General features: G+C 43.8%; 1 protein-coding gene across 1 annotated transcript in view; it reads left to right on the forward strand.

The window, feature by feature from the left end:
- Positions 1-228: 228 nt before the first annotated feature.
- The window catches only part of snx7 (sorting nexin 7), a 37210-nt gene continuing 24056 nt past the window's right edge, over positions 229-13382 (forward strand). Inside the window, exons 1-6 of the mRNA XM_080020629.1 lie at positions 229-411; positions 3278-3478; positions 6233-6343; positions 7702-7860; positions 9741-9939; positions 12141-12340. Of these exons, the coding sequence (XP_079876755.1) occupies positions 310-411; positions 3278-3478; positions 6233-6343; positions 7702-7860; positions 9741-9939; positions 12141-12340 (972 nt within the window). The 5' untranslated portion in view covers positions 229-309. The remainder of the gene's footprint in view (positions 412-3277; positions 3479-6232; positions 6344-7701; positions 7861-9740; positions 9940-12140; positions 12341-13382) is intronic.

The following is a 13382-nucleotide window of genomic DNA, read 5'->3' on the forward strand; positions in this document are numbered from 1 at the left end:
GAGCGAAAAGTTCAAACAGGAAGAGCCCCCGCCGCCCGCACTTCCGCGCATGCGCACCGGCGAGAAAAAAAATAAAAAATAAAAATAAAAATAAAAAATAATAAAAATCAAAGAAATAAAATAAAAATTTAAAAAAACTCCTGAAGTTCTCAGCTGCGTTCTCTCCCGCTCCCTCCCTCCCTCCGTCCCCACCTCCGTCCCGCCCTCCGCCCCTCCGGTTCACCGGCGCCGCGCGTTTCCGACCGGCGCCCCGTCCCGCACGCTTCGCCGCACTCCCACCGCGACGACGCGCTCGAAGCCCGGGTCGACATGAGCGCGACCGCGGGCGAGTCGGCCGCCGTCTCCCCGCCGGAGCTTCCCGGGGAGATGCTGGACCTGGACGAGGATGACGACCTGGAAGTTTTCAGCAAGGTAAACTCCGGAGAGAGGGAGCCCGCGTGTGCGTGGGTCGCGTCGCCGGTGGATCGGCCGTGGACGCAAAGTATTTCCTGGGGGTCGCGGACTCGGGCGCTGTCACGCTAATACCCGGACATCTGGGATTCATTACCCCGGCTCGGATCCCAGGCTGTTTGTTTTTTTTTAAATACGGGCCCCAAACGTCTGTCAAACAACACACAAGTCGTTTTTTGTGACTTTTTTGCGTTGTTGTTTCTCTTGACTTTTGACTGGTGCGCCATTGTTGTTGTTTTTTGTTTTTTTGACTTTTAGGTTCGGGGCGGCGATCATTGTTTTCTCCGGTTCTAGGCTGTTCGGAGCACTGGGGGGGGCGAACGAATCGGTGAAAAGCCTCGGGAGTCACTCCGGCCAAAGAGTAACAAACTGGACAGAAAGGTCGACTTACAAATTGAAAATAAGCACCGAGGGCGAAACGGCAAAGGCGTAAATCCTGTGACATCGAATGTGACGGGTTAACACGTCGCATTCCAGCCGACTCGATCACCTCGACACAGTAGAAAGTTTCCCGGTGGGACTCCGTTCAAACCACCCCCCATTTTTCAAACCACTCCATTTTTCAAACCACCCCATTTTTCAAACCACCCCATTTTTGGGAATCTCGCTCACCGGAAATCCTCCCTCGTCCACCGCGCTGTGGACGAGGGAGGATACAGATAAATAGCGCAATTTCATTTTCCTAGAAAAGCCTCCGAATGACAACACAAGTCTCATATGTGAAAGGCTGAATTCGTTTTCGAAGGTATTCATTTACTAATTTATTTTGATTATTAGTTGATTAATATTAGACATATCTATATACACATGATGAAGTGTAAAATGTACAGTTAAAATGTGCAAAAAGAAGAAGGTGCAGAAGTGGAAGTCCGTGTTTTGAGGTCAGGTTACAGAGAGGGGGTGTCTGACTCTGAGGGAGGCGTTGTAGAGGTTGATGACCTCAGGCAAGAATGATTTCCTGTGGCGCACTGTGGTGCATCTGGGTACGAGGAGTCTTCTGCTGAAGGTGCTCCTCTGCTGGGCCCACGTGTCGTAGAGAGGGTGTGAGACGTTGTCCCAGATGGACTGAAGCCTGGACAGCATCCTCCTCTCTGCCACAGTCGTCAAGGTGTCCAGCTCCTCTCCTACGACGTCACGGGCCCTCCTGGTTAGTTTGTTTAGTCTGTTGTTGTCTGCGACCCTCCGCCCACTGCCCCGGCATGTGACAGCCAAGAAGATGGTACTGGCCACAGCAGACTCATAGAACATCCTCAGCATCGTCCGGCAGATGTTAGAGGACCTCAGCCTCCGTAGGAAATAGAGTCGGCTTTGGCCCTTTTTGTAGACGGCCTCGGTGTTTCTAAAGTGAATGTGAATGTGAGACTAGATCTCTCAAAAAACTTTTTTCTCTCTCTCTCTCTCAAGTTAATATTATCTCCGTTCTCCATTTCAAGTTGACCCGAGCAATTTTAAACCTACAGAAAAAAACAATAATAAATGGGGAAACGCCGGGGCTCCCCGACATGAACACAATCTGCATTTTAACATCTCCCAAATGCGCATAAATGAGACAGATGCTGCATTTTCCCTAAAATGTTTGTTTTAAATGTTAGGAACAAGTTAAGGCAAAAATTGCCACTGAAAATACTAAACATAACAACATAACAATAAATAAAGCAGATTAGGCCATTGCACAGAATAAAAGGGCACTTGGCTACCAAGAGAGACCGGTCATTTTTATAAAAGAAAAAAAGAAAAAAATTCCAGTACCAGCATGACATACTAAATCGGATGAAATATTAGATTAGATTAGATTCAACCTTATTGTCACTAGAAGAGTACAGGTACAGAACCAATGAAATGCAGTAAATATCGTAGTATGTGAAGAATGGACACTAGTGACCCACGACTTCTGAACGAGTTTGTTCGCACCGAACAACTATTTTTAATGACTGCAGTCTTTAAAAAAGAAAAGAGTGGGTGATCGTTGACTGACACAGTTGCATAATTCACATTGAATGTGAGTGTTTTACGCAGCGCATTCAGTCCAAATAAGTAATTTTGACAGAAATAAATGATAATCGTTAGAATTCTATTCATACGACCGACTATTCTGACTCTTGTTCACCGTTCCCCGGAAGTCCTCACCCACGTGCTCGAGGGCTGCTTGATATGCAAGTGGCCTTTTTTTTTTTTTTGCGCCATAGACCGTCAATGGCAAATTGAATGAATGAGCTCAGTAAAATGATGTTGGGTTCTGAAGTTTAGTAAAAGTATGTCATGATGCCAACTCACACGCTGTCGGCAAAACACAACCCGATTGGCTCTCAACTGATTTGCTGCTTTGAAGCAAAATGAAACGTCGATTGGCTTGAAACCCCCCAGAATCCGATCCGCCAAATGTGGCTCCCGGCAATTTTGTTGGTGTAAACGTATCGCGGAATGCAACTGAACCGCAGTAAAACGTGGCCGTTCGGGCAGCTATTCACAAACTTAAGCTGTCCTCAACTCATGCAATGGGTTTTCCTCGGAACCGGCTACGTCCGATGTGTTTAGTTCCGTAGCCGTCCTCACCAGGTGTAGGAGCTTTTGGACCACACCGCGCCACGTGCAGGTCGCAAAATGTAATGGTAGCCATGTTTGGAATTTTACGTATAACTCCCGGATCGGGTGCTAAAACCCGCAGCGTGAATTCGAGACGCGGTGCACGGTGCAGTATGTATGTGACAAACAAATCTTTGGGATTTTTTGAATCCTAAAGCCTAGGAGCACCCTTTTGGACCTCATTTTCATCGTGGCCTCGCGTTGCGTCGCCCTCACGCTGTTGTCTGTGTGCCTTGTGTGTCAGAACGCCTCCCTGGCCGACGGGAGTCCGCTGCTGGCCTCCATGCCCAACTCCCCCGGCTCCATGGTCAACCAGTTCCGGCTGGAGGAGGGCGAGGGAGAGGAGCGGGGCCTGGACGCCAAAGACCTCTTCGTCACGGTGGCCGACCCCGAGAGCCACGTGACGGCGATTGAGACCTTCATCGTGTACAGAGTGCTGACCCGGGTGAGCGGCGTTCGTGTCAGTGAAATGATAGGTCTGTGCCCGACTCACAATTTTGTCGGTCGAATCGGATTCGGCTCTTGAATGGGACTGTTAGACCGTTCGGGGAGTGGGGGGAGGGACTCCCAGGGTTGGGTACAGAGACCCGGTATTAAACGGGTCCTAGAGCTAAATTGTTACAGACCGTAGTACGGATGAGCTCTGACGTAACTGGTACTGTTAATGGTACTGGAGAAATTAAGAAAATAGATATTTAGGCTCTATAACCGTTTCTAAATTGCAATGAGATTTAGATATTCATCTAAGAAGCATTTTCACAATTATCAGAAGAGACATCTCTCTCTCTCTCTCTCTCTCTCTCTCTCTCTCTCTCTGTCTCTCTGTCTCTCTGTCTGTCTGTCTGTCTGTCTGTCTGTCTGTCTGTCTGTCGGGGCTGGCTCCCTCTGCCTGGTTCTCACACTCGCAGGGGGAGGCCCTGCTCCGAGTGCGTGACGATGGCACGGCGAGGGCTGGTCGCGCCCCGATCGCCCCCCTCTCCATGCGCAATGCACAGAAAAAGTAGCAGCATTATTTCTGCTCTTATTTTGTTTTAGTATTTCTCTTGAAAAAAAAACAAAAAAAAACAACAATAAGAGTGCCGTTAAAGTACCAGATCGATAGGCAGTATCAGTAAGAGTAGTAGTACCGCCTGTTATTGTAAAGCCCACTGACCGACGAGAAGAAAAAATAAATAAATAAAATAAAAAGACAGTTCGACTTGGAGAACCTCAGTACACTGACGGGTTTCCGACTGATGATTCGACTCGTTGATTGGATTATATTTCTCACACCGACATCTTATACCACCTTGGAAGTATGAATACAGGGTTCCAACACAGCGTGGAATTTTATTTTAGTAATTTCTAGTATATGGGAAAAAAATTTGAGAATATTTGTGTTTCTAGACTATTGCCCCTATTCTATTTTCTAAAATATAAATTTCAGAATTGTATTTTCTTTATTGCGTTTTGAGCAGGCAGCCCAAAGATTTTACCACTGTGTGGGAGACAGAGCGTGGGGCCAGAGCGAGCTCGATGTCGTCGAACGCGAGGCAAGGAGTGCAGCGTGCGACCGAACGCTGCACTGCTACGCAGGGCGGCCATCCCCTGTACGTCACAGCCTGCGAAACAGTCAATTCATTGATATGAGCTTCAGCACCTCGCTGCAATCTTCTGGCAGTTATTTGGAAACATACTAGCATCTGTAGCCAGAATGCAATATACATGTAAAGAGTTGGGATTTCAAAACCATTTATTGACACAATAAACATCCAGCTCTTCATACTCAGGTGTCAAATTTGTCAAAATCGACTGAGAATTCTTGAAATTTGAGTCTGAAAAGTATGGAATTTTGAAATGTTAAATGTGTAGGAACCCTTTAAATAGTACGACTGTGGTTACTTATGAGGACCATTAGCCTTCGTACTACTGTTATGGACTGCTATTATCATTGGATGCCACTGTTTGACTGCTGCTTTACACCGGATGCCACTTTTTCACTGCTGTTACAACTGTTTGCCACTTTTATTATCAATGCCACAATACTGTAAATTGTACTTACTGTGGACTACCGGGACGGGGGGAAAAAATCGATACAGCATAGTATTGCAATATTATCCCCCACGATATTGTATCAAGACTCTGACACAGAGAATCTTTATTTGTTTTTTTTTTTTACATTTAGGGCCGTGAGATACAGGCCATGTGCACATGAATGCAGAGAAATGTAAAAAAAACAACAACACATTTTTGTGTGAAACCTTTTTGGTTCACACTGGGGATGGCTCGATACCACTTTTTCACGTCCGATAACCGCAACCTCGAGTACCCGCCGATACCGATCTTTATCCCTCTCCTCCACAATCAAGCTGTTAATAATACATTTGTCTACGTGCACGTTGTTTAACCTGGCCATCTAAAAAGCACCCTGCTCAAACTGTGAAACAAATATTCTACTCCTATGAAGGAAGAAATACATAGGCCACAACATGAGTGGGTGACGCAGTCAGAGCAGCAGTCTCCTCATTCAGTTTCTGCCTTTCTGGGACCTGAAACCCGTACGTCTGTGTGGACGCAGGAGGTGTGGAATCTGCCACTTCCACTGCTGTTGTCAGCACACAATGCATCAGCCGGCCACAGCGACACTGCAAAGACAGGTCAACAAGTTCAAAGTAGAATTCCCATTTAAATGCTGTATCTTCGTCACAAATATTAATAATGTTTTAATATTTGTTGTTTATTCCAGGCATTATCATATAAGCAAATAGTGTCTATTATAGTACCCAAAAGGATGTATTCCTCGGCACGCAAACATCACTTAAAACACTGACTTTTTATTCTTTTGTCTTTATTCTTTTTATGTCTTTTATATATTTTTTTAATTAATTTTCCCTTCCTTTTTATCAGTTTTATGTAAGGCACTTTGAATTCTTTCTCTCTCTCAGTGGGTGGGGCTGGAAGCGAGCGGGGTGTGTGTCGCAGTCTCTATGGAATGCGTGACTGTCAAACTTTGAAGCTCTTGATTCTTCACTTTCAAATGATGCAAAAGAAAATAAAAAATCGAAAGCCCCCAAATGTCCCTCTAGTGTGCGGTGGGCCACGTGTTAGTTGACTGAGCAGCTAACGGCCGTTTATAAACGTCTCCCTGTACCAAACGTCCAAATGTTTTGTTCAAAGTCCTTCTTGATGCAAGGAGCTCACACCGCGCTCTCCTCCCCAGACCACGCGCAGCGAGTTCGATTCCAGCGAGTTTGAGGTCCGCAGGCGCTACCAGGACTTCCTGTGGCTCAAGGGCAGACTGGAGGAAGCGCACCCCACGCTCATCATCCATGTGGGTAGACACCGGTTTTTGCCCTTGATCCGTGAGGTGATGGTGTTTTTGCTGCCATTTGTTTGGGTGCTCCACCCGTCTGTTCTCTCAAAGCCGTAAGGTCTTTGGTCGATGCAGGTTCTGAACCTGTCGCGCTGCGTTATCTTGTGCAACGCTCAAGTCACACTGCAGTGCCAGCTCAGCGACCGCCAGCTCAGCGACCACCATCTCTGTTTCAACGACGGCTGAAGTTGATGTTGACGTCGTGTCATCACGTGATGTCCGAACTACTCCTAAGTTAATACAAATAATAGAATAATCGTGTGGGGAGAGAAAAAAATTCTCACAATTTGGGAAACGTGGACGTGTTGCATGTCATTTTGCATAAAAAAAAATATTATGAACCGTGACCAATAATGTCAGAGTTTTAGATCTCCATACATGTTCTAGTCGAAAAGAAATGTTGCGAACCATGAATTAATCCCTTATTTTTTTTGGAGCTTTGCACACCTCTTACATCATCCGTGCTGATGAAAGAGACTAGAACCGGGAAGTTTTTCCGCATCCTACTGTAGCCAACGTTGCGCTTTGCATGTACTTTGTACGGCAGCTGCAAAAAGCAGTTCTAAATAAAATATATAACTCAAAACGTGGGACTATAACGTACAATTTCCCGTTTGCAAAGAGGAGATTAAAGATGAATTCAACGGCGCAAATGTTTGCCCCGTTGAATCGCATGTCACTTCACACCAAAAAAGATATTGTGAGAACCGCGACCTACGACGTCTGACCTCCGTACATCTTCTAGGGAATAAAAAATGGTGGCGAGCTGTGCGTGTTTATCATGTTTTTCAGGGTGTCCGACTTCCACGAACCAGCTCTGTCAGTTATATCCGCGCTCATGTAAGAGACTACAAACGGGAAGTTTCCCTACTTCCTCCTGGCGACCGACTGTAGCCAGCTTTACAGACGAGCTTTGGATGTACTGCTGCAAATGCAAAAAGTAATTATAGATAAAACGTTGTATTACTGTTCCTCAAAACTTTAGCGTAAATGTCCTGTTTCCCAAAGAGGAGATTGAAGACGTTTTTCTTTTTTATTTTTTTTTTTAAGACATGAACGTTTGCGTCATTGAATTGCATTTCAACACAGTGAGTCAGTCTGCGGCAGAGCGGTCATCCTCTCGATGGTGGAGCGTTCAAGCGAGGTCGTGTTACGGGAAGTCGATAAACGACGGGAACTAACCCCTCCCACACAAAGCCTCCTTTTAAACCAGTGTTGGTACTGGCTCAAGTCTGTAGTGCTGAGGCAAAAATGAATAGTTTTGAACTCTAGTGACTTGTGTATTGTACACCCCCCCCCCCGCCCCCAATTTCCAGCCCTTACCGGAAAAGTTTGTGATGAAGGGCATGGTGGAGCGCTTCAACGAGGACTTCATCGAGACGCGGAGGAGGGCCCTTCAGCGCTTCCTCGACAAGATCTCCCAGCATCCTCTCCTCTCCTTCAGCCAGCACTTCAAAGTCTTCCTCACCGAGCAGGTGTGCCTCACGCTGTCTGTCTCCCACACACACACACACACACACACACACTTCGTAGTAATTGGCTACGTGAATGCAGCACTGTCTTCGAATTCTCATTCTGAGAAATGATTATATAATTTATTACTCAGGTCTAACAGGGCAAACCTGACATTTTGTTTTTTCTTGCTTGTATATATTCAGTGTTTGGAATATAAACACAAATCATGCTGGTGGTGTGTTTTTGTGGGTTTTTTTTTTTTTTTTTTTTTTTTTTTTTGTCTCTCTTTAAATTCAGGAACGCCTCGCAAGTTCAGTCCAAATAGTCTTGAGACTTGGATACACTCAAGGTTAGCGCAGCTGCGTTTATTTTATTTTATTTATTTTAATTTTTTTTACTTCGGGCCAAGGTGACTATTTAGAAGCAACGGCGGCCATCTTTACCTTGTGTGTGTCCCTGTGCGTATCAGGCGGATGGGAACGGAATTCACGAGGGATGAGCAGCTGCCGCTTTTCCACCACAGATACCAAGTCAGGGTCCTCATCTTTTAGGCGTCGACCAGAGTAGCCGAGACAACAGACGTGAGATTACAGTTTAGGCTTAATTTGGGCTTTTTAATAGGATCGGGCCTTGGGCGATCAGTGTCTGATATATCTGATTCTGCCTATGACATGCCTACGTGCCGCACAGTGGTTCGTAAATGCTGGGGCCGGGCGGCACACCCACTTTTTATGGTGTAGCGATAAATTTTCAAGATAGAGACAATACAGTTTATATTGACGTAGTTTGATGTTTTTCTAAAATACATAACTCATTCCTTCCGTAAAGCCGCGCCAGTGTTTGCACCTCTCCTCTCTCACACGCTCTGGGCGACCCCACCCGTACGCAGAGGGAGAGTGGGGGCAAAGGGACAGGTGGAGTCCGCTTTACAACACACAACTTTAAGCCACTTGAAATAAATCGTGGGTTGCGTTATTTTTGGGGTTGTTTAAATTTTTTTTTTATTATAATTATGACAAATTTAAAAAAGGTCGCTTTTCCAAAATCTCACATGCAACTCCCCAACCACCGGGCTGCGGACACGTAGTTCTTAAAAAGAGCAGTGGTCTTCAACTGTGGGTACGGCAGGGCCAATTATTTTGTCCAAATTATTTAAGTGAAAATGTTAAAAATGTATTTTAGACAAAGAGTTGTATTGAGGTAACCTCAACCATTAACATTAGAACTGCTGCGTTTTTATTTGATCTCACTAATGAGCTGAAAGCAAGCCGATTCACAGTTAGATATGACGGTGCGTTCAGAAACCTCCCATTTTTTAGTAACATTCAAAAATCTCAAAAGTTTTCAGTAATGTACTGCGTCTCTGACACACTTCATGTTTGTATTATTGTATTGATATTAAATGGAATGTGAAACCCTATTTCTTCTATTTTATTTGTGAATACAGAAAACATGGATTTCACTGTTTTCTTCCACACACAGGCCATTTAAGGACCAGGTCTAGACAAAAATAAAAATAAAAATACCGTACTTATCAACCTGGACTCAATTATAATAAAACAGCATTTCAAAGCCTATTTCAGATTTGTGAAACCTTTATTATATTTGTGAAAAGAAGAAAGTGGATTTCAATGTGTTTTCTCCACACAGACTACAGGAACACACGGGAACTGTAAGTATCACAACTGAGTATATTAATAGCTTAATAAGGCATCACAAATGTTTTTTTAGGCCGTACTTAAAATGCATATTTTTTTATTAAAAAAATATATATATGTAGGGGGTTCCTATTTCTCTATCCACCTAGGGGTCCTTAGGCTGAAAAAGACCCCTGAACTAGAACACTTTCCCCCCAAAAATTGAACAATCTTCAATCAAAAGTTCCCCATCCCTGTCACAGGAGTTGACCGCCCACAAGAAGCAGGGCCCCGGTTTCCTCAGTCGGATGGGGGACACGGTGCGGGCGGTGGCCAATTCGGTTTGGGGGGTCAAGGACCGGCCAGAGGAGTTCACCGCCATGCAGGAGTACGCAGACGACTTCAGCACTAAGATGACCTCCCTGGATAAAGTCACCCAGAGGATTATCAAGGAACAGAAAGGTTGGTGGCTGGATTTTTTTTAATTTTATTAAAAAATTGTTTTTGCCAGTTGAGGAATTTAAGGGTAGGTTTGTCATTTTTCCAGCGAGGCCTTTATTATAACGTTTGTTCATTTGTAAAGGCTTCGCTGGTGAGAAACTTACCACTCTGCTGCAGCTTCTGCATTGAAATGTTCCCTCGTGCTCGAAGGAGTTGGCTACGCCACCGGAGTCATGACGCCTGCATGTCAGCCACGTTTGTTCCTAAACGTGTGCGTATGTTGATAAATCTGAACCACTCTAAACTGAAAGGGGCGTGCGGGAAACTGCTAATAAGCATAAGCCACGCCTCGATTTCTCTTTATAAGGAACTTGTTGGTGAGCCTCAGAGGTAAACAAAGAGGAATATCCATAAATATATCTATGAAGCCAAATATGCCATTTGCACACCTGCTTGGAGATTAATGTGAATCCTTTTTATCCTGCATGTGTAAAGTAAACCAACTTCACAAAGTACAGAGTTAATTTAAGGATCCTAAACTTGAACATATAAAAACACATACACACACCAATCAAGATACGCAAAGAACATAAATAATTGATGTTGAATTATTTTTGGTAGTAAATATATATATATATATATATATATATATATATATATATATATATGATATTGAATATTTCCAAATTTTCACTAATTATGGTTTTAATATGCCACTTACATTTAGTTGAAGTTCAGTTATATCATTTTCAAGGATTCTGACATTTGAGTGATTTGTGCTTACGACTGGTCTAACGCAGTTTTAAATTTTCTTCTAAAGTAAGAACAAGTTCCAGTCAGAGCATGCTGTTGAATCCCAACTTTTTGCGATTTGTTCGTGAATGAGGCCCACTGTGCTTAAACGTGCTCCAATGGGGCAAACATTTAAGCCTTAAAAAAATGTTAAATCCCCTTTTTCCAAAGGGGAAGCTCACAATATATTTCATTTGGTCGAAGGATAGATTGAGAAAAGTTTTTAAATGCAGTGGATTCTTTTTTTAAGTGTTGATGATGATGATGATGATGATGATTATTCTAATAACCTTTATTTGTAGAGCACCTTTCATACACAACATGCAACTCAAAGTGCTTTACATTAAAAGGCCATCAAAAAGAAACAAGCAAAGCCAACAATAAAAATCCATTTACAAAGTAGAATAATAAAATCATAAATTACAAAAATACATTAATTACAAAAATATAATGCTTGCTATAATGCTTTGTTTTATTTTATTTTTTTTTTTTTTTACAGTATATTTGAAGAATATGTCGAATATCTAGTCATCCCTAATGGGCAGAGAAACGATGACTAATACATTTCAAGGTACAATATGTCATTTCTCGCTTGGGGTCTCTCGGTCAAAACAATAACAAAAGAGGGAGTTGGAAGAGATTGTGAAGTAGGGTTGTGTCATGGGGGTTGTTGTCTTCTTTGCACCATTGCCGATGAAAATCGATCGGACCTGACTCCGTGTCAGAACGCGCAGTAAACAGCAATGAATAAACAATAGTACAATTCAGCGGCTAGCTAAGGTTAGCACCTTCATGGAGTCCCCTCCTCACTCCGACGTGTCGTCCAGTGCTCCGTGTCGGCCCAGGACTTATAGCAGGTAGAGGGGGGTGAAGGGAATATGATGCCGTTGACAGGCGACCTAATGAAACAGACCTTTACCTGTATTCAAATTACGGATCCATCTAGGTTTGAAAATTGTTGGAAACATTTGGGATAGTGTTAGTACACAACTCAACAATATATATAACATAGTTACAGTCGTTTTTTAATCATTGAGTTTTCGGTCAAAAATTGCATATTGTACCTTTTTAAACTACACTGCAGACGCTGAGAAGGGGGAAGACGACAGTGACCTCATTGATTGATGACTGAGTTTGCTAATTTACATGTTTTTGCCTGTTGGCCCATTGAGCCCATTATTTGATTATTTGATACAAGTGTGTTTTTTATTTTATTTTTTTATTTTTTTATGTTAGTTGGGCGGTGGTCAATTCAGTCCCAGCCAGCTAGGAGGAAACCCCGCGCTGCTTTCTGGTTCATGTGTCGCCTGATGTATCTGTTGTCACAATACAATGGCAATCACATTTTCTTTCCTTCTGTTGCATTGTGGGAAGAGCTGCACCTTGCCCAAAATTTGGCGACGCACTACATACTAATTGCGTCTCCCCAGAGTACCTGGATGAGCTGCGGCAGTGTGGCCCCGTCTACAGCCAGTGGGCGGAGTCAGAGGAGGAGCTTGTGGAGCCGCTGAAAGCCGTAGCCGGCTGTGTGGAGTACTGCAGCAGGGAGGCGGAGGCCCAGATCTCCCAGCTGACCGAGGTGCTGGCACCGGCCCTGCACGACTACGTCTTGTGTGCCGACACGCTCAAGGTAAATGGTCGGAGGCGCGGCACTTTTGTCTGTGTGTGTGTGTGTATGTGTGTGTGTGTGTGTGTGTGTGTGTGTGTGTGTGTGGGGGTGTGGGGGTGTGTGGGTGGGTGGGTGTGGCTCATTGATTGTTCTACCGAGCAACAGGCGTACAGCCACTCTGACCTGAGCCCAATTACCTCGACCCAAGACAGGTGTGGCTGCTTAAACCACACCACACTCATTCATTCATTTTAAACAGTTTATTATCGACAGGATTAAGAAGGAGTACATTAGAGGGACAGCTCAGGTTGGACAGTTTGGTGGAGAAGATTTTAAGATCTCTGTGGGCCTGGATTTTAAGCGTTTTAAGTTGTGTTATCCTTAAGGCTTTGACTTTGCTGTTATACAGAATAATAAAGTACAGCTGTAAGTGAATACTGTGTAGGACATGGTCATTATTCAAAATTAACATGTATTGCGATGCGTATTGATGGGGGCCTCTGTATCGTGATACATATCATATCGTGAGGTTTTAGGCAAAACCCAGCCCTGGTTCAAGATGGAAAAGGGAGCATCTAAGGCCCTGTGACTGTGGTGCGATACGTATAACTGTCACACACCGGGTGAGCTGCTGATATCTGCCACTAGAAGGCGATCATGTCACAGACTTGCTTTTTGAGTTGTGTGGTCTTCTGTTCTATGCAGTGAGGATAATTATCTGTCATTTAAATTTTTTGTTTTTGTTTTATATGGCGAAGAGCTTTGATTTTTTTTTTTGTTACGTTAAGATGATTGAATGCAGCACCGCGATCATTTGCTTTGCAATCAATTGACGATGGCGTTGGCAAGAATAATGTGTATATTTTTTCTCTTCTTTCTAGTGATGATGGATCACAATAACATGGCTTTGGGGTTTTTGTCAAACGAGAAATCGCAATTTCGCTTTCACTTCTTATGAGATCAGTGCAATATTGGGATGATCGTGATTGCTCTTCAGCAATGCTTTAAATGCTTTTTTTTTTTTTTTTAAAGCCTTCTTCTCACAGACCTCATGAAAGCCACA

The sequence above is a fragment of the Zeus faber genome (assembly GCF_960531495.2).
Source record: "Zeus faber genome assembly, chromosome: 19".
NCBI lineage: Eukaryota > Metazoa > Chordata > Actinopteri > Zeiformes > Zeidae > Zeus > Zeus faber.